Source organism: Euwallacea fornicatus, chromosome 31 (genome assembly GCF_040115645.1).
Source record: "Euwallacea fornicatus isolate EFF26 chromosome 31, ASM4011564v1, whole genome shotgun sequence".
Taxonomy (NCBI): Eukaryota; Metazoa; Arthropoda; class Insecta; order Coleoptera; family Curculionidae; genus Euwallacea; species Euwallacea fornicatus.
The window spans coordinates 1,209,100-1,234,632 of NC_089571.1; the positions used below are offsets into that span (position 1 = coordinate 1,209,100).

General features: G+C 36.1%; 1 protein-coding gene across 12 annotated transcripts in view; it reads left to right on the plus strand.

Moving 5' to 3' along the window:
- unc80 (unc80, NALCN channel complex subunit) overlaps window positions 1-25,533 on the plus strand; it is a 108,566-nt gene that overhangs the window by 4,973 nt on the left and 78,060 nt on the right. For 5 of the 12 annotated variants that reach the window (XM_066298639.1, XM_066298640.1, XM_066298642.1 and 2 more), the window contains exons 8-14: window positions 1,909-2,069; window positions 7,263-7,412; window positions 9,017-9,162; window positions 9,251-9,451; window positions 10,527-10,699; window positions 18,377-18,618; window positions 24,003-24,121. In XM_066298639.1, the coding sequence (XP_066154736.1) occupies window positions 1,909-2,069; window positions 7,263-7,412; window positions 9,017-9,162; window positions 9,251-9,451; window positions 10,527-10,699; window positions 18,377-18,618; window positions 24,003-24,121 (1,192 nt within the window). Of the gene's footprint in view, window positions 1-1,908; window positions 2,070-7,262; window positions 7,413-9,016; window positions 9,163-9,250; window positions 9,452-10,526; window positions 10,700-18,376; window positions 18,619-24,002; window positions 24,122-25,533 lie in introns of those variants that run through there. The other 7 variants (XM_066298643.1, XM_066298649.1, XM_066298641.1 and 4 more) reach the window with 5 other exon arrangements.

Here is a 25,533-nt window from a genome sequence, read left to right on the forward strand (position 1 = left end):
TCCACAGAGTAAGTAGAGTGACTTTTACGTTTAAATTATAAATGTTCGTGATTTTACACTGACTTTCAAAAGAACCGCAACATCAAGAAGAACACATCGTGCACGTTTGAAATTCTGGCATTACGTTGGGTAATAGATAAAAACGATCAAGATATCAAAAGAAAATTATTGCGAATAAGTGAAAAAATTTAATAATAATTTAATAATGGGTGGTATCTCTTCTTAAATTAATACATTCCTGTAAGCGACGCGGTATGCTTAAAATTAAATTGTCAGTATCTTCCTGTGGTATTGTATCCCAGGCAATCTGCACCTACTCGCGGAGTTCATCTATGGTCTCCGGAGGGCGAGCTATACGTTGAAGTCTCCGACCCATCATATCCCATACATGCTCTATTGGGGACAAATCTGGAGACCGAGCTGGCCAAGGCAAAGTATGCCAATTTTCAGCTTCCAAATATCTCAAAGTATCGTTGGCTACATGTGGTCGCGCATTATCCTGTTGAAATGTGCTTCCAGGATGGTCGTACATGTATGGTACAAGAACCGGTTCTAAGACACTATTAACGTACCTCTGAGCATTTAATCTATCATAAATGAAAACAAGAGGAGACTGACTACCATAGTGGGTGGCACCCCAAACCATGACACCTGGTGTTAAACCAGAATGACTCCAAAAATTACAAATTTAATCGCTCTCCTCTGCGCTTTCTAACACGTAACCGTCCATCAGATCGCCATAAACAAAATCGGCTCTCATCACTGAACACGATTCTTCTCCACTCATCCGCTCATTGCACTCTCAGACGACACCACTCCAGTCAGGCCACCCTGTGGTTTCGTGATAATGGAAGACGATATGAATTTAGTCCAAAACTTCGAATTCTGCGATACATCGTACCAAGGGAGACCCTTCGATTTAGGGTGGCTACCCAGTTAGCACCAAGAGACGGAATTGTTTCAAACGTTGCTGAACGACGAAGTCGCCGGTCTTCGCGTAGGTTCGTCATTCTTGGACGGCCACTACCACGATGACGATTTACTGACCCTTCGTCAGACCAATCTCTCCAAGCTCTTGGCACTGTTGATGCGTTTCGATCCAATCTACGTGCAATTTCGCGGAAAGGTAAACCTGCCTCATGCACACCAACAATTCTTCCCCTTTCGAAGGGAGTTAACTGCCGATAAACTGCATTTTGGCGTGCACGAGGCACTTTGCACTACCATACATTCAATATGGTACTAACGATAGTACCTTTATCGCTATCCGCCTGCAAAAAAATGTGCAAAAAGAACGATCGTCACAGATAAAAAAGTAAAGAAAAACTTCATATCGCATTAAACCACGAATTTGAAATTTTCATCATTTTTTTCTCTTTACAAGTCTAAAATCATACCAAAACTTCAAATACATACAGTGCGTTCTTCTTGGTGTTGCGGTTTTTTTGAAAGTCAGTGTATATATATTTTTTTATTTTCGTGATACCGCCGACAGAAAAGTGTTATAAATAACACGAATGTCAATGAGCGATTAATAATCACGACTTTAGTTCCGCTCATACTTTAAAATAAAATATTATTTGTTAAATAACTATTTCAAATAATAAAAAAAAAACCTCGTTCTCTTAGCATGCAAAAAAATGCTTTTTCGACAGCGTTTACTCGTTTAAAATGTCACAAACTTTGTATTGGTGCTGTTAAACTGTTCGATATTATGGCCCAACTAGCAATAAATGTGGCCCGTAGATAACGTTAACGGTCTCCGTAATTACATTGGAGTTCGTTAACGTAAATAACAGTAACATTTACGGCTTGAAGTGACGCAAAATCTCAAAATAACAATAGAGGTAGCAAAATGCTAAACTAAGCATGCTAAAGTAGGTTGCTTAAGGGTGGGTTAATTTTTAGCGAAGCATTCCCAAGGAGAGTCTACTTCAACTGAGAAGGATGGTTCGCCACAAGGACAAGTCAACGGTCCGGAGCAAACTTTGGGATTCTCCACGAGCGCTATACCCCCCACTCCAGTAACAGTGGTAACTGCCACTATTACCTCAAAATGTGATGATGAGGTAGAGTATCACTAAAATACGGTTTCCGATTTCGTGTTGAAAATCTTAAATTAATGGAACAAAATGTCGGGACGGGTCCGGATTTGCTCTACTCGAACCAGATGCGACGAACTTAGTATGTAGTTGTTGGTCGTTGTGGTTCTTGTTCCTACAGCGAAAATGTGTTAACATTCCTCCTCATGCATCTCATTACAGAACGAGCAATAACACGTTAAAAAGACGGATTTTCAGCATTAAGGGTACAGCCTGCTTCCGTTCTCTCTTTTGTTGCACAATGCTCGTGTGAAAATTCGAACCCTCCGTATAATTTGAGCGTCGAACCTGTGGAGTTGCGTCATAAGTTCGCCATTCTCGTCAACATATGTACAGGGTGTTTTAATCCGGACCTTTTTGGCAGGAAAAACCTGACTAGATAGAAGAAGCCTGATTCAGTCGTAACGGGCTCAATTTTTGAGGAACGTCTAATGGCGAAAACCGTTTGCCGATACCGTCAAAGTTCGCTAAGATATAGAAGGTTTCTCAAATTTTGGCCATTTTGAAAATTGCCAATATTCTTCTTATTTACTAAAATATTCGAACTGCGTAAATAAACATTATTAAAGCGCCTTTTCGAGAGGAATCTAATGGAATGCTCAAATTTTTTCTGCTATTCACCGTTTTCCTGCAAATCTCTATAACTTCATTTCTTCAAATATGAATCATAAGTGGCCACGGCTTAACAAAATAGACAATTTTAAACTCTTTTTATATTTTATATAACTTTAATATTTATTATAAACAATGGCGGAAATTTAACGCACTAATATTTTGACATAAATTGGCTATGGAAATTGCTGTCAAAGGCGTCGAAACTTAATAAAACACGTAACTTTACGTCGTACAATAAAATGAAAGAAACTTTAAAACGTACCGTCAACGTAGATGTTCAAACTGAGCATTTTCGCTTATGATACGTTGCAAACATCTTTTCCGCACGAAATCACAATTACTTAACAGTCCTGCAGCAGCGATTCTTACAAAATCATGTTCAGCAATTCTACTCCTCTAACTCTACCCCTTGAAGATGATATCTTCTAATCTCTCCCACGAGAAGAAATCCATGAGAGCGAGATTCACAGGAGCTCGCCGACCGCTCGTCCCATTCCACTGCTGCTGGAACTCTTCAATTAAAAATCTAGTTCTAATTCTTGTTTATGAGGAGAACATCCGTCTTGCTGATAATAGGACCTTTCAACATGAGCGAGGGGTGACTTTTCAAGGAACTAAATAAGGCGATTGGTCAACAGGTGTTGATAACTTTCAACCGTCCAATGTCCTTCATGAAAATGAGGTTCGACGAATACCACTCTAAATATCCCCACCTATGTGGTAAGTCTAAACCGACTCTAACGATTTTGTGAAACAACCTCATGTGGATTTTCTGTGCACTCACGGTAAGAATTGTATCTGTCAAACATTCCAGAATTATCCGCCTGTAGGATATAGTGATGACTCTCCTCATATCATCTCGAAATGCTCAGTGGTAAATAGAGGTCGTGAATCACGTGAGCGTGAGGAATTAACTGCTCAGTTGTGATTGATTTTGACGTATTTATTTTGACAAGTAACGAAGATAACAAAAAATCCCCGAGGGATATCAAGTGCGCCCGATTTGATCACTTGCCAAGGGTGTTCTGCCATCTTGCAGTATATCACCATTGCCTCTCTCCCTGATCCTTAGTCATCTGCACCTCATGCGCAGCACAGATGTTTCCTAGCCGTTGTCCACTTGTAGAAGGTACACGCGGACCCATGTGTCTCCTTTCCAACAAAGGGCATTCCTTCCCTTCGCCGTGATTTACAACGTGAGATGGGCAATGATTTACAACATGCAAGAAGTCCGAACGCCGCCCTGGCTTCATCAGTTCAAATAACGGTTAATGGAAAATTCGTATCTTGGTTGCAATTCTCCAAAAGATAGTGGCAAAATCTCAACTTCATAGCGACGTCCCCCTCATGAAGTTGATGAATACGTCTGGTGCGATAAGATTTATAACGGTGCTTTAAGCGTTCTTAAAATGCTACTTGTAGCCAGAGTCTGCATGGAAGCATCCGCATCTTCTAAGACTTCTCCAATTGTATTTAATTTTCGAATGATCTTTTCCTCACTTATATTGTAACGTTTCGGTCCGGGATTTTTAAAGATTCTATAATTTTTTTTTAATGTATTTTGGTTGGAAAAATATCTCATTTCATGAAAATAAGCACCCATAACATAATTTTCTTTCTTTATATGACTGCTGCAAAGTGGTGCAACTTAACCCCTGATATGGGCGCTTAATCGATTTGTTAACGAACTTAAAGTGAACATTCTTTTATCTCAATATCTTGCATTGAAGATATTTTTCTATATTATTGATAATTTATGAGAATGCACATTTGATTTATTTTTCATCTATTTACAGCTTATTATAAAGAGCCTCATTATTTTAAATTCTTTCGCATTACTAAATGCATCGATTAATGAACGGCAATGGAAATCGAGCATTCCAAAATATCTTAATTAAAAAAATTTGATGCCATACCTGTAGCATCGGGTTTTGATACTACTTTAGATATACGATGTTGGTTATAACTTTGTAATGAAATCACAGGTCAAAGAGAAGGTATACAAGGTTACGTGTATTAATACGGAATATACAGAGAGTGACTTATGAATTAGATGAGCGCGGACACGACGACTGCGTTACAGTGATCGACCGTATCCCAAAAAACAAGGGCGAGAAAGAGAGCCCTCTTTTTTTTTTTTTTTTTTTTTTTTTTTTTTTTTTTTTTTGGGGGGGGGGGGGCGCGACCCTGGGGCAAAAAAATCTTGTCGGTAAGACGTTACTGGTGCCCGTGCACCAGCCTGTGTGGGGTTTTCACCCAAAATCCCCGTGTTTTTGGAGGTTTGGAGCCCGTGCCTCAACATCCTCGATCGCGATTTTGGGTCGCTTGGTTTTTGTCCTGTTTTTAAGGAGAGACAAGCGGGACCGTCGCTTCTTACTCTGTCATCTCTTTAGTATTTTTTTCCTCTTTTGAGGGGGGATGGTTTATGCCCCCCCCCCTGATCTTTGGCTAGAATTTTCCCGCCGACGGAGGCTTTTCTAACCTCTTTTTATATTTTTGTTCTTGTGGTCCATTTTTTTGTTTGTCGGCTCTTTTTTCTTTTGGTCTTATTTCACAGACGATGATGTCAAAGTACCCGAATTGCTTTCGGTCCTCGTTCATACATCGTTGTGGATGCCTTTTTTACATGTCCTGAAAAAATAATTTTTAATGTCCCGTTGGTTGGCTCCCTATTGTCATCCATTGTCCAGAAGTTGGTGTCGTGGCCTCTTGTGTGGGATGGCATCCTCCAGTTGGTAGTCTGTTGCCTTCCTGATCGGCGCATTTGTATGGTCTTCCGTGGCTTGGAACGTCTTGGTGGCATGGCTTCTAATGACTTCCGTCATCGACGTGTAGTTGAGGTCCCTTCTGATGATCTCGTTGCTGACGTACCAAGGCGTGTTTAGAATCGTCCTCAGTGCAATGTTTTCCACTGCCTGCAGGCGTTTCAGGTGCGACTTGGCTGCATACCCCCATGCTGTTGATGCGTACGTCAGTTGTGGTTGGATTACTGTCTTGACTAGCGTGATCTTGTTCCTGAGCGGTAGTTTGGACTTGCTGCTGATCATGGGGTAGGGCTTCGCCCTCGTCATCTTTGCCCTTAATGTGGCCTTCTCGATGTGTTGCTTCCACGTGAGCTTCTCGTCCATGTGAACTCCAATGTAGGTAACGTTGTTGCTCCATTGCACTGGCTTGTGTTGGATGATCACTTTGTCCTCCGTCTTGAGCTTCTTCCTTCGGGTGAATACGATGGCCTGGGTTTTCTCGGCGTTGGCGTTGATCTTCTACTTGGCGAACCATTTTTCCAGCGCTGTGACTTCTTGTTGCAGGTACTTGACTAGCTGTTTTCCGTTGCCAGATCGTGCTAGTATTGCCGTGTCGTCCGCGTATAGTGCCAGTTCCGTCCTTTCCGTCCTGGGGGGATCCGACACGTAGACGTTGTATAGGAACGGCGACAGTACCGCTCCCTGGGGTACTCCTGCTTCTATGGTCCTGTGGGTGAGAGAGCCCTCCATGCCTTGTCCATCCTTAAGTACCAACATCCATGGTGATAAACCATGGGCGTACCTTGGCCAGGGTGCCATCTGTATCATTTGCCGCATTAAACCGTGGCGTCTTAACCGGGAATTGGAACTGCAGCTGTGGGACCGACAAGGTCTATTGCGGAGATTTCCAACATCGACAAGGCATGGCATGGGAAATTCTCATGCTCTGGTCAATGCCTACCAGTGCCGTGCCTCAGGGGGTATTTCTATCTTAAAAGTAATTCCTACTGTCTAACCCTTATCAAATTTAAACTTAACGCATATTTACAAAATGACTAGGTACGAAACTAAAGCGAAGAGTTAGTTACGTAACCCTACATACCTGTAGATTTACAAATTATGAACTGATTTGGTTATTTTTTTCGTTATTGTTGCTTCGAAATGTTTATCCAACACATATTTTCAACTTATTCATTGTTAATTTGAGTAAATGAATGTTTATGTAGGTGACTTTGTAAAAGCAAATCGGTATAACTGTTATTTTTTCGGTTAATGTGTGCATTTGACATAGAGGAAACCTTTTCAATTAGGGCGAAAAAACTGTATTTTAAGGGCAAAAACCTAAAGAACTTCGAGGATGGAGTTTTTAGGAACATCATTCTCACGGTTAAAGGATTTAAAGGGATTGACACATTACAATAAAAGCAAAGAAAAATATAATTTTGAAAATAAACTTTGATTTGGGATTATTAAGGAAAAAAAGCAATCACAGCTCTATTTACAAATGTAAAACTGTGAATCGTCACCTTAAACTCTATCACGTGTGTAAGTTACTTTGATGAACTTAAAATATCTTTTTAATTAAAGATAAATCCTATTTAAAGCATTCAGCCATTTAGAGACGACTTCGTGATTGATGGTGCAACCCCATAAGTTCAACACTCAGGCTATCGAATTTATTCCACATTTTTGAAATCTGCATCTCAAAAACGTTACATTTGTATATTTATCATCTGTTATGATTGCAATTTTGATTTACTCATAATTTCATAAAATTTTTAACAAAAACTTTGTTCTTAAGGTTGGATGGGTGTCTTCTCCTAAAGACACTGTGTTCCCAGAGACAATTCCAGAAGAAAGTTCTAGCACTGAAGAAGAACACGTGGTCATCTTCAGTCTACCCCCATTGAATGAATCCGATGGATTTTTAAAGGATCCATCAATATATACTGTAAGTTTTCAAATTTTTAAAAAGACGAATTCCCTATATTGTCCAGTATACAGAGTGTCCTGGCGGGAATAAGAACTAAATTTTCAATTTTAGTGAAAGCTGTTATGCGTAAAAATACTTAAAAAATAGCAACGCTTATTGGGAATAACCGACTAACTGATGCGAAATTTCTTGTTTTAAATTCGGGATCCTGGATCTGCTGTACCAAATTCCAACACAGATATGTAAAGTTGAAATATGATGATGCCTCCTAAACAGGACTAGAACAATTACACCAAACCAGTACATACAGGGTGTTAAAAAATATTGTAAAATATTTAAAGAGTAGATGGACCAAAATAAGCGAAAATGTCTTAGTAAAGATGGGTCCGCAAAGTAACGGTTTCGGAGGTATGGAAGGTTATTCTTTTTTGAAACATTTATTTCCAATTATTTATTGCTTATTTATTGTCTAAAAATAACAAATAACAAAAACAAAAAACACAGTTACATAAGGTGTTCAAAGTGCCCTCCTTTCATTTCCAAGGAGGTCCGACATCTTTGTCTGATGGTCTAAAGGGGGTTTTAGAAAGGGATCGAATATCCTTTAGACCAAGATGTCGGGCCTATTTGGAAATGGAAGAAGGGCACTTTGAACACCTTATGTAACTGTGTTTTTTTGTTTTTGTTAGAGACTTTTTTGTTATTTGTTGATAATAAATAAGCAATAAATAATTGGAAATAAATCTTTCCAAAAAGAATAACCTTCCATATCTCCGAAACTGTTACGTTGCGGACCCATGTTTGCTAAGACTTTATTGTTCATTTTGGTCCATACTATTACCTCTTTAAATGTTTTACAATCTTTTTTCAACACCCTGTACGCAAATGTAAATGCAAGTATTTAAAAAAAATCTTATTTCTTTAATGTCTGGTAATTTTTACATAAAATAATATAAATAAGTAGAATTATACGTAGTGTAAATGTTATTTTTTCTTGATATATTGTTTCTACATTGTGGCGTTAGTACAGAATCTTAAAAATAATGATAAAAAACGGGTGATTTGTCTGGTATATTTGTAAATATCACCACGTAAAAATATAAATTAAACATTTTAAAAGCTGTCACAACTATTGGCAAAATTAGAAAAAAATAATTAAAACTTCGACACCCTGCGTACTGAAAACCGTCAATTTTCATCTAAGACAAATTTAACTATATCCTAATGTGTTTGCAGAAAGAATATGTGGATCAACGTTGATCTATTAGTTGCGGACCACCCTGTATTCAACACGAACTCAATTTTAAGATTATAATTTGTTATTCACTCTCCTCGACTTATTTTTTGGTGGCTTTTTGGCATCACTTTTGACAAAAAACATCTAAAGCTCTACTTCTACTTTTGACATCAGCACAGGTGGCAATGCCACCGTCATTAAAACATATTAGATTTATAATTAATTGCTTTAGGAAAGGCACCAAATAAAAAATTTTTTTAAAAGTTATATTTGCTTGTTCGATGAATTCTACCGAGGACCGCACTGTATTCATTGGCTTTATTCGGATTTCGATGGTTTATTCTCGAATTATGTCCCAGTTTAATTCCCTTTATTACATTTTCAGGCTGAAACTAGCTTGATCCAATTGGCAATGCGTAGGGGCGGGAGAACAAATAATGTGAACAAGAGCAATGACCATGCGCAAGTTGATCAATCAACTCCTACAATGACTGATACTAAAACTGCTAAAGCTCCAATGCAGAAAGTTGGGTAAGAATATATATTTAAATAATAATTATAATTAATTTATTTATAATTAAATAAAATTTATAAAAAAATTTTGTTGTTTATGCATTAGATCCTCGACTGACAAGGATTCTATTGACAGCGGAGGAAAGAAGTCGGATTTACCAGCGGACTCAGGCCCGAAGTTCGGCTCACAGCACATTATGGACTTAAGCGCTGCCACCTTCTTAGATGCGGCAGTGCTAAGATGCCTTTTTATTACTGATTGGCAAGAAGAAGGAATTTATTGGGCTTTACACTTTCTTTACAATCGGTGGGTTAAACTATTTATTTGACTCAATACTCAACATAGATATTCATAGACGTCCCCAAAAACTTTAAACAATTTGCTAAATTTCATGATAATTTAACATGGGGCGAGTCCAAAGGTTTTTCTATCCATAAGTAAAAAGTTATTAATCTGCTGCCAACTTTAACTGTCAGCCAATTTCCATGGCAACGTTCGAATAAAGCCTGGGCATAGATCAGATTCTTTATTTCTATGGAAACGAGCTTTCGGTTAAAGTTGACGACACTTTAATGACGTCACTTTTAGTTTTGTTGCTTCAATGTGCTGCTAAAACTCCACCTGAAGTGTCTTGCAATCGGTGCTAACTCCCTAAACTAATCACCAGTCAAAGTGTCTATGATGCTTACGGAGGTGTTCCATATAGCTGTCCTTGGTTAAGCTTAACATCAGATTCAACAACATTTTATCTGCTAATTAGTTGTTAACTGCCAGCTATCACTTTCTAACTAAACATTGAAGGACTTTGCATTTTGACAATATTTTATGTAGTGTACCCCATTTTGAGTATTAACTCTTTTCAAATATTGACGTTGATAATACAGGGTGTCCCGAAATTGGAGGCAAATATGTCGGGGGGTGACTGTACTATAGAAAATCTATATTGTTCGAGAACAGGGCTTTATTTCGAAGTCGCCAAAAAGCACCTTTTTAACTTAGAAAACCGTGCTTTTTCAATACATGTAGTCAAAATGTAAGAAAAGTCACAAGCGAAAAAGTTAGAGCTGAAAATACTCTAAGCCAGCCCTGTTTAACACACTTCTAAAAAATATTTTAAACTGTCGTTTGAATTTTCAAATTTATCATAGAAATCTGATATAACAGTCAAAATTTCAGGAATATCTCAAACTGTTTCGAATATATTGATGAAAACCCAAATTTTGGGTTCACTTTTTAAAAGGGCCTAGCTCCCTTAGGGCCTCTTTGCCGACTTATGTTTATATGAGGTTTTCTGCCTATTTTTTGACGCAGTCACCCCTTGAAATATTTACCTTTAATTTCCGGACACCCTGTATATCGTAAAATGTTTAATTTCTTCTAGACTGAGAGATATAAGCGAAGAAAGCGCTGCGCAGCACCAGCCACGGAAAAGAAGTAATTCCTTGCCAATACCGAAAATCGAAGTATCGTTTTATCCCAACAACGACTCAAAAAAAGTGGAAAACAAGGACTTCATAGAAGTACCCGAACAAAAAGACGTTTCGTTTCTTACTGGTAAGTTAAGCGAGATTCGAATCGTAATATTTTTAAAGAACGTAAAACAACTTTTCTCACTTCAAGCGTACAACACTTTTGAGCTTCCAAAAAAGAACGCAAAATACTACGATCTCTAATCTCGAAAACTAACTGAACTAACCTGAATTAACCCGAACTAACCCGAACTAACCCGAACTAACCCGAACTAACCCGAACTAACCCGAACTAATCCGAACTAACCCGAACTAACTTGAACTAACCTGAACTAAATAATAGACTAGAGCGTTCAGGGACAGAAAAGGCGTATTTTTACTGGTTCTGTTTAAAAGAGAAATGCAAACATCTCCGCTTTACTATTTTTCTATAAAATTGCGACAGATCTGTCCGCTGTAAGACAAGATGGCATAAATAAGGTTTCGTCATAGAAACAATTTTCAGCTTGGTCTAAAAATATTTTTACAAAGTTTAAAATGCAATTTATTCCAATTTAAAAAAAAAAATCAATTTTTTTAGGAAAACGGTAAAACCTTAAATGCAATTTTTAAGCAGGATATGAGACTTTACAACTTTGTTTAACATTGCCCATTTAAGCCTGTCTGTCATAAGAGTTTCCAAAATTCCCGTGTCCGATTTACACTGCAATGTATAAAAAAAATTAAAATAGTTTTATACAGTGTGAATCTTAAGTGGGGGTCTTCCTTTTGGCAAGACGTAAACCTCAAAAATTTCGGCAAAATTTCAAAGACGATCGAAATATCCACGTGTGAAAGTACATTTTTGGAAAAAATCTAAATCCGTCCATGCATAAAATAATAAATTCAACGCAAACAGCGTTATTTTTGTCACACAATTTTATCAGTTATTTTGAAAACGCAAACGTTCAATGTTTGCTATTTTTATGCAGTTTACTCATGAGGCTTAAAATCCGGCCCTGAAATGGTGTTCGACGTGTTATTTTTACAAATATTATCACTATTAAATTTACATTAGCCCATAATTGCTCTAACAACAATAGGTTGATATGCCGTTGGTATACGGGGAACTCCATCATAATTTCGTTGATGGCGAAATTTCGAACCCTGTTTGTCAATTTGTAGTTTACAGTTGAGATATCGGTTGAGCATCTTAAAAAATGCGACTCCTCAACCAATGCGACTGCGCAAAAAGTCAAATCTGTACCCTTTCAAATAACAAAAATATGGGGGTGTCTTCATCCTAAATGCGACACACTGTATAAAGAGAAAAAATAGGGATACTGAGAATCGATTTTCAAATTTAAACAACCATAATTTTTTTACGAAGGATGTAATGGCTTTGAGTTGTCATTCATGGTCTGAAAGATCATCGCATTTCTTCTAGATTTTGTGAGCGGCAAAATTCAAATTCGTTCTTAAGGCAAATAGTAAGATTGTTTAAAACATTACTGTTTTGCAATTTATTTTGGAAGTCCAAGGTGTTTTACGCTTGATTTAAAGAAAAAGTATTATTTAGTCCTCCCCTTGTGAAAATAATTCAGTAATGTTTGCCCTTCAAGTCGCAACACGGAAAATGCTTGTTAATTTCTTTAAATTTAAATGTGGCCTTCATTGAAGGATTTAAAGTCTTCAAGGTATTTTCTTGATTGGACTTCAAGCGCCGCAATTTCAAAACGGATTCGATTCCACCCTCCATGGTTCTGAAGCTCATTTAACGAAAATTACGCTGAAATATTGAGCTTTAGCTTTACTACCTTCCGGTTTTATTCTACAAGGTGGGAACGAAATACGTACAAAAGAGTTAAATCAAATTTTGCTTATTGATGACGTGTGCATTTTACCAAAGAGAGAGAGAGAGAGAGAGAGAGAGAATATTAATACTTAGTTGGTTCGTAGCAAGCCTAACTTACATTTATAGTTTTTTCGGCTTGTACTTTTCATGTATTGTATTTATCAATCCATTTATGTCATGAAATTCCTCTCTATTTACATTTGACTTTTGCTTCACGCGGCTGTAGATGCCCCTTAACATTCATTTCTACAGTTAATGCAGGCCGCTTATGTGCGTCATACTGTTGTCCTTAAAAATATAGGCAACGATTAATGGTCTGTAAGCGAGCGTACAGTATACGATACATATACAGAGTGTTTCATAAACAAATTGACAAACTTTCGAGGAATTTAGAGCTCATAAAGGCAAATATTTAAATCGGATAAAGTTAGGCCCGAAATCGCTTTATTCCCTAGATACTGAATGCTGTCTTAGTTATTTAAATTTTTTAAAAATATTTCAAGGACGGTTTGGGATAAAGACATGACATTAAGAACACGCTATGACAGGATACATGTGCATGTTCTGGAGTAAACAGAATATTTTCACTTACACCAGTGGCGTCCGGGCGGTCATTCGATAGGATGTTTTTACTGACAAAAATGGTAGGCCACTGACTTTTTTAAATACGAATATATTTTTTTAATATTCCATCAGTCAGTTTCGCTGATAAAGTAGCCGTTTCATGATAAAAAGCAGCTTCTCATTCCTGTGTCCACCAAAAAACTGGTATAGGTTTCCAAGTGCGATTTTTTCAAAATTCTTTAGGAGAAATGAATTTAATTTTCTTTTAGTAGGGGTAGAGGATATGAAGACAAACAGGTATGAAATATGCCTCATGGCCAAATAATACTCTTGTTCCAAAGTACAATTTCGTTAAATTCAAAGCCATTTACACGTGTAGAAGAGTTTAATGGCCGCACGGACACTGCTGGTACAAGTCCAAACATTCTGCCTACCCCAAAACACGCTCATATGTCCCTCCATGGCGTGTCCCTCATTTCAAGTCCTCATCTCAAACAGTTTTTAAAACATTTAAACGACATAAAAAACAAATCAAATGCTCTGTATCTTCGAAACGAAACGATGTCGAACTTAGCTTTTGTCGATTTAAATATTTGATTTTACAAGCTCTACATCCCCTGAAGGCTTATTGGTATGTTTAGCAAACACCTCGTTTGCACGTTGATAAGAAGGTAAACGTTACCGAAATGTTACGATAAAGTTAAGAACGCTCTTATCAGCATAATTAGTTAAGTCTTCTATTTCTTATTTCCCACACAGCTACGACACACCTCCTAAAAGCTATTCGAACTATAATATTTTCTTTTAGAATTCTTTAATTCATTTCCCTTCATTTCATATGCGAGATGTTAATTAGGTAGATGTACTTATTCCAAGGGATGAACCTTTAATTGATTTTATCACAAAAAGCTCCTACGAATGTAGGTCCGTAGTCTTCGTTTAGGAATTACAGGGCGTTGAAATTTGTTTCCCTTTTTTATTATTTTTAACTGAGGTGTAATAATCGGAGAACATTGTAAATGTGTAGAAATTAATATATAATTAACGTATAGGAACCGGAAGTGGTCAGTTTCAATAACTATAATAATAATAAATTAATTTTTATAATTTCAATAATTGTTATTAAACCAATTTTACGCAAGTCATGTTAATTGCAAAGCGGTTTATATTCACAACGGTCACTTTTACAAACATTTTCCAAGAGGACCTTTTTTCAATAGAAGTAAATGTCCAATACGCCTGTCAACACAAAAGTGGTATACAGTGTTGCGCAAAAAATTCGGGTCAATTAAAATGTGCTGGAACCCTGCACGTGGCGCCCTCTATCAGTAATCAAAAAATTAAGGCAATATTTGGATTTTGCCCGGCATACGAAACTTTGCCTGATTATTATATCTCGGTCCGAAAATACTAAAAAAACAAAAAGAAATTAAAAAGAAAATTTCAACACCCTCTAGTCCTTAGACGAAGACGTTGTGGACCTACGTTCATAGGAACTTTTTGTGATAAAATCAGCTGAATATTTACACCTTGAAATAAATGTATCTACTTAATTAACACCTGTATTCATCCGTGAATGCTTACGCATGAACATGCACCTAAGCCTGTTATTGTGCTGTTCTCCAGTTTCCCAGGATCTGGGCAATTTTTGCGCAAATGCGCAAAACACAGGTGTTAAATTATGAAAACAATAACAGTTTCCATGCTAATGAACATGGCAAGGCTACTTTTAAAATTGAGGAGATAACGAAAACGTAGAATCCAAATTATACTTACATATTTATTACATTTATTAAATCTTTCAAATTTTCTTACTCTTATTCCGTTGGAAAATTTTCCTCTGCAACATTCAGTTCTTTCCGTTTGTCGGACATCGACGGTCCTATACTTATCCAATCTCCATGGACAAGCACCGTGGGTTTAAAAATCCGTTGTGCAGGTTCAGAGTTTGCCACAATCGTTTAGTTAATGGTACAATATCAAACTACGTTAGTCAAGAGGATTGTTAACAATCACATTTTCTTAAAACTTTTGTACAATATGTCTATTCCCTGTATCATATTACTGATCATAGGACTTGGTTCACACATTTGAGGTTTTATCACGCATAATATTGGACACATCAAGAACTCAGAATGGAAAATACCTCATAGATTTTGTGTAGGATGCGAGTAAATTATTTCTCACATTGTTTTAATATTTTTGTATTCATCGCAAGTCAAACTTAGGCTTCTGATGTCCGTTTCCGATAGCATAATATTTTATCCTAGATTACTAGTCCGATTGCTAGTTTTCATTACACGAGCCCTAACAATTATATGTACAGTGCGACCCATTTGTTTTGGGGTCGGCCTACAAAAAAGTTCATTAATTGCGCGATTTAGCCCGGATTTTTTTTAATTATAGAGCTCGATAAACTGTACATTTTCAGCAAAAATGGCCTGATTGATACAAAATTTAATGCTTATTACGACAGTTTCTGGGAGCAACGTTTTAATAAATCATATTAGCGATTTTTTTAGAAAAAATCCGCGCACGCCACTGGATTGACCACCACTCAAAACGGGCTTGTACAAAACTTTAATGAAAAGTTTTGAGCAATGACGATTTTGTAGAAGAATTTAAAATGCACACTGGGTACTTACTAACGTCTTCTTATACTTTATCTGGGTATATTAAGGTCCAAACTGGCCATTCTAATGCTGTTTCAGGGATCGTCGTTGAAATATGGCAAAATTTCGTTGTTAGAGAAAGTCCACGACGTCCATTTTGTCTCGTTACTTCGACTTCCCGGTCTACCTCGATGTCCGATGTCGAATTCTGCATTCTGCCGCAGCTTCTGCTGCCGGGCGCACGCACGTTGTCACCAAAAAGACGAACAATTTCTGTTTTTCCTCTTTCACTTGAATTTTCCACAATTATCACGATTAATTGTTCAATTTGTATTAAGAACGAACAAGTTCTAATGTCGATGTTGACGCTTGTTGCGTTTGTTTGACAGTTAAGCACTTCACTTGTTCTCCATAGCCGGCTATGAATTTTTCAAAATAAATATGTACTGAGGGTGCAGTTTTAGTTCTACAAAATCGTTATTACTTCAAATTTTTCGATAATATTTTGCACAGGTCCGTTCTGAGGGGTGGCCAATCCAGTGGCGCGCGCAGATTTTGTCTAAAAATCGCTAATATGATTTATTAAAATGTTGCTCCTAGAAACTGTCACAGTAGGCCTTGAATTTCATGTCAACGAGGCCATTTTTGCTGAAAAAGTGTAGTTTATCAAGCTCTATAATTAAAAAATCCGGGCTAAATAGCAGTATCGATAAACTTTTTACAGACTGACCCCAAACCCAATGGGTCACTAATCGTGTTTGATGATCTCTTGGATATAAATGTTGATGTTGTTGATATTTGTATGACTGCTACTTATGTTTCGTCAAAATTCGACGCTCTGGCGAATAGCCAATCTCACATTCTAGGGCTATTTAACGAATTGATGTTCTTGAATCAACTTCTACCGTAGTTAAGACATCGATATCTTTGTCTTCACTGATAATAAAGTTTTCTCCTTCATGAATATTTCCCTTTCTCATTTTATTCATCAATTTTTCAAAATTGTGGTGGCCCGGATGGTTTCTAGGTGGAAACCTTTGACGACATTCTCCAGATATTAACAGCATATCAATGTTTCCACTTTTAGTATAATTTTGTATTTTTTTATAATTAATTCGTCTGCGTTTTCACGATTGTACAAAATTTCCACAAGTAGAAATATTTTATTCTTTCGTTCTGTTATTTGGAATGCAGCCATGACGCACTCCACGCCCAACATAGTTTTTTTCTAAATTTGAATATTTTTTTATCAATTAACGCTTCATTTCTAAATGAACATACGTTGTGCTTGGCATCAAAAAATCAGAAAAAAATATTCTTTTAGAAAATCACAATGGGTCACCACATTGTCAATTGAAAAAGGAAGAAAAGTGGGAAAAACTGTTTTTCGGTATTAAAATTGTTTATAAAAGAATAAATACTGCATAAAATGACAAATTATTATTTTTCTCCACAATTATGACTTAAAATTGTGCCTAATACGCATGCCTCAGTGGCCTAGCTCGACATGAAAAAACCGCAAAATAATTTTTTCTAATATATTTTTAGATAAAAATTGCTTCTAGATTCCGAAAAAGCAAAAATTTATAGGGAATTACATTTAAAAATCGAAAGTTGAGGTAATTTCCGGTTAAACCGGAAGTGCTACATAAGCGCCATTAATGTGAATCAATCGGCTCAATTCTCATGTAGCTTCTTTCAAATTTCCACTTCTTCTAAGTTTAAAAACAAGAAAAGTTATAAAGGAGAGCCAACTTTTTGAATCACCCGATAGAGTTCGGAAACATAATATACGATATTTCTTAAAGTTTGTCATATTTGGTATTTAACGATGATTTCCTTAAATTAGTTTTAGCTAGCAGTTGTTTATGCTATGTATAAGTATTTTGAAAATATAATTAATTTAAGGATATTAAGCACATTTTCTTTAAAATGCCGATAACTTTAAAAATTATAATACGTCCCAATATACAAGGTGAGTCGGGAGGATCGTGCCAAACTTCAGGAGCGTGTTGTACATGAAAAATAAATGTAAAAAAACTCAAATGTTGTTACCCGATTTTCGTTTGTTTACAAGTTATAGCGTAAGTAAAATTAAAACATAAAATTTAAAAAATTTATAAATTTCATAAGAAATTCCATAAATGAACGTTTGGATATCATATTAAATGTTCAAAAATATTGCCATTAACTTCTAAACCTTTTCGGCTTCGTCTATGAAGAGCATTCGTTGCGCTCCTAATTGTTTCATGTCTTTCTTTAACAGCAGCTGCAGCATTTCTAATACGTTGAATTAGTGCATTTTGAGTGTCCACTTTTACTCTGTACATTTCAGTTTTAAACCAACCCCACAAACAATAGTCTAGTGGTGTCAGATCTGGAGACCTTGGAGGCCAACTAATAGGGCCACCACGACCAATCCAACGTATTAATTTATGGAATTTCTTATAAAATTTATAATTTTTTTAAAATTTTATGTTTTAATTTTATTTACTCTATAACTTGTAAACAAACGAAAATCTGATAACAACATTTGAGTTTTTTTACATTTATTTTTCATGTCCAACACGCTCCTGAATTTTGGCACGATCTTCCCGGCTTACCCTGTATACATATTTGTTAGGGCTCGTAATAGTACCACATCATCGTGTCGTTAGCAGCAAGGGATAGCAGCTTTAGGCTATGGATTAAATAGTAATAATAACAGTAGTTGTTTATCTCTTTTACCTGGAGCTGTAATAAGGCAAAACAGATGCAATTTCAGAATCCCCATATATTAATCAAAAGCAAACGTCAGACGAATCGTTGCACAAACGCACATCAAGTGAGAAAGGGCGGAGACGTATGAAAATTGCTGATTTAAAGGCTTTTGTGGAGACTAAACTGCTCTCCAAGTCCGATAAAGCCTTGGAAAAAATTGGAGAATATGATCCAAAACCTCTGGATCAATCCCAACCGGTGCGTTTCCAGAATATTGCCAAAAGAATCCTGGATGTATGTACCCCTATCTCTTTTCTAGCTTTGCCCTTGAATCCTTGATTGAAATTTGGAACGATGGATTTCGGCAGTAAACGGACTGCATCGTTATCAGTCTTCGCGTTGTGTGTCTTGTTCAAGAATGATTTTTTAAAGTTTGGAACACTTAGTCACCTCAACGTTCAATTAGAAGAGCTGAAAGATGAAGTAAACCATCGGGGGTTGCCGTTTAAAAAATAAAAGTTGTTTTGGAGCACCCTGTATGCTTGCTCCCAACTTATGCAACCAGCAATTAATGATGGACATATACGAATGCCAACATCTTTCTAGAGAGTTTATGAAATTATCGTGTATCGATTACGTTCCAAATCTCAATGTCGGAAGCTTAATATTTTTGCTTTTAGCTGTAAATTAATGGATACATATAAGGAGTGCGATGGTAATCTGTAACCTAAAATTTCCGTATAATCTAATGCACTTTAAATCACAATATGTCTCTTGAAACTGTCCCTATTCTTTAAAATATTATTTTCTCCAAGCACAACTTTCATTTCCTTTAGTCTGCAAGTAGCTAGGTAGAATATCTTATTTTACGTCATCTTTAGTTTTATTTTTATTCATGTACAGGGTGGTCCTTCGGGAAATCCCTCGATCGACTGCGGGAAAACCATAATTTGGAAAAATTTGAAAATGGTGGGGATATACCTAAGTCGTTGGGGGACACGCGTTTAAAATATTTTCAAGATGGCGGCACTTCCGGTTATACCTCAAGCGAATCGACTTCCACTTCCGGTTATACCGGAAGTAGATGTCGACTCGTTTATTTTAAATAGAACGCCTTATATTTTATTGTATTTTTGGACTCTATGATGAATTCTGAACGCCTTTTATATGAAACGTTTTACGCTTATTCTTAACCGTTCTGGAGATATTTACACTTAAAGATGAAATTTGACAGTTGCAGTCATTGATATATTTGGTGATATCATGAAAAGGGAAAGTTATATCGCTGCGATTTTTTGAGAAATTGCTAGTGAAGCACAACTTTAGCCGCGTGTGCCGTAAAATTCGCGAAATAACATACAGGGTGGTCATAAATAATTCTTAAAATTGACGATCATAAATCATTAAAAACTTGTGTTTTTTAATTAGAAACCTCCATTTTTCTGAACCCAAATTGCCCAATGAATCAACGACTGCAACTGTCAAATTTCATCTTTAAGCGTAAATATCTCCAGAACGGTTAAGAATAAGCGTAAAACGTTTCATATAAAAGGCGTTCAGAATTCATCGTAGAGTGCAAAAATACGATAAAATATAGGGCGTTCCATTTAAAATAAGGGAGTCGACATCTCCTTCAGGAATAACCGGAAGTGCCGCCATATTGAAAATATTTTTAACGCGTGTCCCCCAAAGGCTTAGGCATATCTCCCCATTTTAAGATTTTCCCAAATTATGGTTTTCCCTCAATCGATCGAGGGACTTCCCAGAGGACCACCTTGTATTGTAGTGGTCCTACATTCGAGAGGTTAAACTCCGGACGAAAAGAACTTTAATAGTTTAATAGTTAGTAATTTGTCTCGTTACTTACGAAATACCTTCGTAAGTTACTAAAATAACGGCCGTGAAAATCGTTTTTTCTTTCGAAGGCACTGGATAGATTAACAGCTAAACATTTCTTTGCTCAGATTAAATTAATGGTGATATTCAACAGCGCATTAAAATTTAGCAAACTTAAAGCAGATTTGTGTTTTAGAGTCAGAAAGAGGATAATGATCATGAGTGGGCCATCGAAATTGATTGAATGAATGTTGGGAAAATATAATGACAAAGTACTAAGAATGCAACATTCCTAGACCTAATTATCCATTTTTTTCTTGTTGACTTGAGTATACGAAGAAATATCAACCCAATCGGTTATCAAATTTCATCTCAAATCCGTCATGGGAGTAGTTTTTGATCAAAAATTCAAAATCCGAGATCTCGACTTTATATTATGACTAAATTCCGATTTGTTCCGGTACCGATAAATGTTCTCAATTTTGCTATTAACATATATACAGTACGGCTCAAAAATGTTCCTTTATCATTACTACTGTTTATTATTCGAATTGGTTTCTGCCTGAATTTATCAATGCCTGAAGGGTATATGTGCAAATGTAGTAATTTAACAAATGTGAAACGTTTTATAATCTTTATTCCGTAGTTTGGCCTTAAGGTTAAAAAAAAATAATGGAAGGTAGGCCTTACCTATTACGCGTTTATCATGTTATATACTTTCCATGTTTCGAGTAAGCATCTCTCCACATTCTAAATTTAGTATTTTTGAGAAAAAAGTACCATAGGTAGAAGTGCAAAACATTCTAAAAACTCCAAAAGGCCCTAAGTCTATACAGGGTGAAAAATTATTCTGGCATTTGATTACTAATATCTCAAAAATTGTTTGCTTTAGATAGTTAATCTTGTTGTTTTTTTTTTTTAATGAACCACTCGGTGTATATTTATTCATATCAATTGAACTCGTTAAGACAATTTCAGTGAATTTATTAAATATATGCCAGAAAGGCTACAATATAGACAAAACTCCTTATCAGGTCGTATTCCAAAGTACTATTTTGTCACAGCCGTTACATTTTTACAAGGATTTATCACTATAGCTTTCATCGTTTTACGCCAAAGGTTATATCTATGGAGACGATCTAGATTGAGCCTCTGTCCAATTTTTAATAAATTTTTATTAAAAAAAAAAAAAAATCAAAAGCAGCATTAAATATAACAAAAAATACTATTTTTTTACGTTTGTTAAATTTTTTAAATATTGCTTCCGTCACGGTTGGCGCAAAATGGCGGATTTTTAAAATTAAAACATGGGTCAAGTGTATTGTAATTTAAAGTTTGTCAATTAGTTTTTGGGAAAAAATGGTGTAAACTTGGTAAAAAATGCTATACAAAGTCAGTTAAATAGTAGGTAAACAATGGAAAAACTTGTTAATTGATAGGAAGTTGGTGTGTTTTCAATTTTGTGGTGATAAACGAACTGGTTATTTTCATTCACCTTTTTCTTTCTAACCAAAGCCTGTATATGAGCACAAAGTTGAAAACAACAACTTTCCTACCAATAACTAGACTTTTTCATTGTTTACATACTATTTAACTGACTTCGTATAGCATTTTTTACCAAATTTATGCAATTTTTTTCTCAAAAACTAGTTTATAGATTTTGAATCACAATGTACCATTGAATGGAATTTTGAAAAACAGACCTTTAATTTGAGGTATAATTTGATCGATGTTTTAATTTTAAAAATATCGGCCATTTTGCACTACCGATCACGTAAGCAACATTTAAAAACATAAACAAACATCAAAAGATAGCGTTTTTTGTCTTATTTAATGCTGTTTTTCAGGTGAAAAAAAAATTGTTATAAATATAAAAGGGGGGGGGGGGGGGGGTTAGCAACAATTCAAACTCACACGGTATAGAAGGTGTAACAGATAATCCTGCAGATATTTAAGGGGTTGGTAGTACCATGTAAAATAAGAAGAAGGTGGTAATACTAATATACCCATTGCAAAAAAGTACCATTTTTGGTATACAGAGACGACAAAGTTCGATTTTTTTGTTGTATGTTTCGTACGTCTAAAGTTAGCTTTAAGAATATTTGTATCCCTATGTTTTTTAAAAACTTTTATAAAAAAATGTCAAAATCGTTGGTCTCCATATACAGGGTGTTATATTTTCTTTGGCTATGTGCTATTTTTTGTTTCTTAACTTTTTTTTCGAATATCCTGTATGAATTCTGATTTGACATTTAGATTCCTTCTTCATTTCCTTAACTTTTCAATCTCTTGCATTATTTTCGTATCTTTCGCCATTTACGAAGAAATCGCATTGGTCCGGAGAATTTTGATTGATAATCTGATTATCTTTATCCGTCACAATACTTAAAGCTCTCCTCCCACGAGATTTTTTTCTGCGTTTGAATTTTTATAAGTGATTCCTACTAATGCTAGCTCAAAATCGGTTGTTTGCTAGTTTCATTTTATTTAGTGATGAAGGAAACTGTTCGAGGAACGCTATCCAAAATTTCCATGATGAATAGTCTTGGGAAGAAGAAAATTCGTATTTAGTGCGAGAAAATTATTTTAAACAGCAATTTTCTGCAAACGTGTTGATAGGAATTATTGGTGATTATTTGATAGGATCATTTTATTCTGCCGGCAAGCTTGAAAGGGGGTTATTATCATCGGCTTCTCAAAGAGGACCTTCCCGTGCTCTTAGAAGAAGTACTTCTTCTCGTGAGAAAACCAATATGATCTGTGCACGGTGGGGCGTCAGCTCATTTTAGTCCACAAGTAAGGGGATTCCCAAACTAACATTATGGCAACCTTTTGGTTGGTCGAGGGGGACCTCAGCGATGGCGTTTTAGATCCTCAGACTTGAATAGCTTGGATTTTTGTTTTCTGGGCAAATTTCAAATCGTTGGTGTACCAAATCCTAGTTCACAGGGTGGAGGAATTGCGAAAGAGAAGAGCGATTTCATATAATGTGTATAACACGCAATAAACTTTTACATTTGTGCACTAAAATAGTGATTTGATAGTTTGTTAAAAGAAGATCAATTTTAATCTTGATCACAAAGCAAAAATCTTGCAAACCATTATTATCAGATAATAAGTGAATCAGGGATGGTCCGATCTAGTTCTCCACGCCTCATGTACTAAAAATGACACCCTGTATATCACTAACATCAGATGTAAGTAGCTGCGGAAGCCAGGTGTAAGGGGGGCACGCGAATAGTAGCAACTAAGTCTAAATCAACTTATGTGGTTGAATATTTAACTGAATTTTCTCAGAATTATTACTTGTTGCTTTTATTTATTATTGTTAAATTTGGTCTTATACGGCAATTAACGTCTGCATTATTAATTTTGTAGCACAACTTAAACAAACCGCATATCACTGGAATCACCCTAACGAGTCCTACCTCTATCAGAGGTCGCGTTTCGTTAAAAAAAAAGGCATTTGCGTTTGTGTCCTTCTTTATATGAAAATCTAACGATTTTATTTTTATCAGATTTTGTATATTTACTTATTAAAATCCGTTAAATTTCATTAAATGACGTCAAGCAATTTTTGAGATATCAAAGATACTCGATACTCATAATAATATCAAAATACTCAAGAAACGTTTATACAGTTAACTATCTATTCATTAATGGCGCTCTACTCGTAGTATTAATGACGCATAGAAAAATACGATAAATTAATTGACAAGAAAATTACCTTTCGGTTCCGAAAGTTTATGGACTTTTGCTGTAGGGACATGAATTTGAGCAATACTGTAACATCATATTGCTGAATCTAGTTTCCTAATAGCAAATTTAATGATTTCCGCTAGGATTATCATAGAAGTTTGGACACCGGTGAGGAAATGACAAGAAAGGGACCTCGACTGTCCAAGTCTTTCGAACCAATTCTAAGCAATCTGGTGAAAGGGAAAAGCATGCCAAGCTTAAGGTTGGTAATGAAAAATTATATATAGGTATAATCTTCACGAAAGTATTTGAAAAAGTTCAAGGAACAAGCAGTAAAGCAAACATGGAAAATTTAACAACCTGTAAATAAGTAACGAAGCATTTCTCCTCTAAAATCATGCATAAATTTTCCACTTTAAATAATGACTTATTGTAATGGAAAACCCTGTATGCAGGCTTATGTAGATTTTTTTCGGGAAAATTTAACAGGCGACAGAACTTGAGAAAATAAAATAAAAATGTCGTTTGAACTTATGTAAATAAGTACATGATTTAAAACTTCGTTGTCTAAATACGGAGTGTTGCACTTTGAAAGTTATATTTCAGTTTTTACAATAACTCCTCAAGTTAGTGACATATTGAAGTTAATTGAGCATATACAAATACCTACAAAATTTCGGGATATATACAGGGTGATTCGCAACGCGACCGACACAGAACAGGGGCGGGTAGGGGATCTTAAAACATGTCGATTTTTTACATGAGGTTTTTTCCTGATGCTTGCAGTTGCTGAGATATCGATTTCCGAAGGTGAATTAAAAAAAAAATTCTCTATTTCAAGAAGGGCTTAACATAGAATCAACTTATTTGGGAAATATTTTTTGCTTAATTGACGTCTTTGTTTGCCGAAAATTTGAAGTGGCTGTAAACTTAGTTAGGGGTGGTTTAGCCGTGGGCCGCCCTTAAAATTATATGAATTTTTTTAACTCTAACCAAATTAAAAACTTTTTTTTGCGAGCAGGTGGGAGTCTTCTTAAGGCACCTGGCTTCGATGTGCAGCCAAATAGTGTGGGATTCGACCAACCATTACGTCGCCCTCTTACCCACTAAAACTACCTTCCCTCTTCGTCCCCGGTATCGCCTTTCGGCATTCCTTCAGGGCACCTTCCCTCCTTTCTCGCGGACTAAGCGCCGCCTAGGTTGCTTGCTACTCCCGTACTCTTCTCATTTTTCTTTCTTTCTCTCTCTCATTCTTATCCCACATTATCCTTTCTACCATTCTTTCAAATGCCATCCGCTTCTCCTCCGTCTCCACTAATTCACGCCCGATCTTGCTTCGGTCAGGTTGAGGCCCCTCTTTCCCTGGCCTCCACACGATATCCCTCCCACAGTGTGTGCTCTGGAGTGTCCGCCATGCTCTCTGTTTTGTCACTACAGGACCAGCAATGGTCACTTCCTTCCACAACCAAATTAAAAACTAAGGTTTATCAATATGATAGTAAGTTTAATTTCATATTTTTTAGTACTCCTGTACATTTTTCGAGAAATCATTCGTTATTGAGAAAAAAAAATTAAAAAAATACATTCCTTAAAGACCTTAAGGCTGCGCTTCAACTACTCTTCAACTGTATCGTTACTCGCATATGGCTGTTGTTATTCAAATTTCTGCAGATT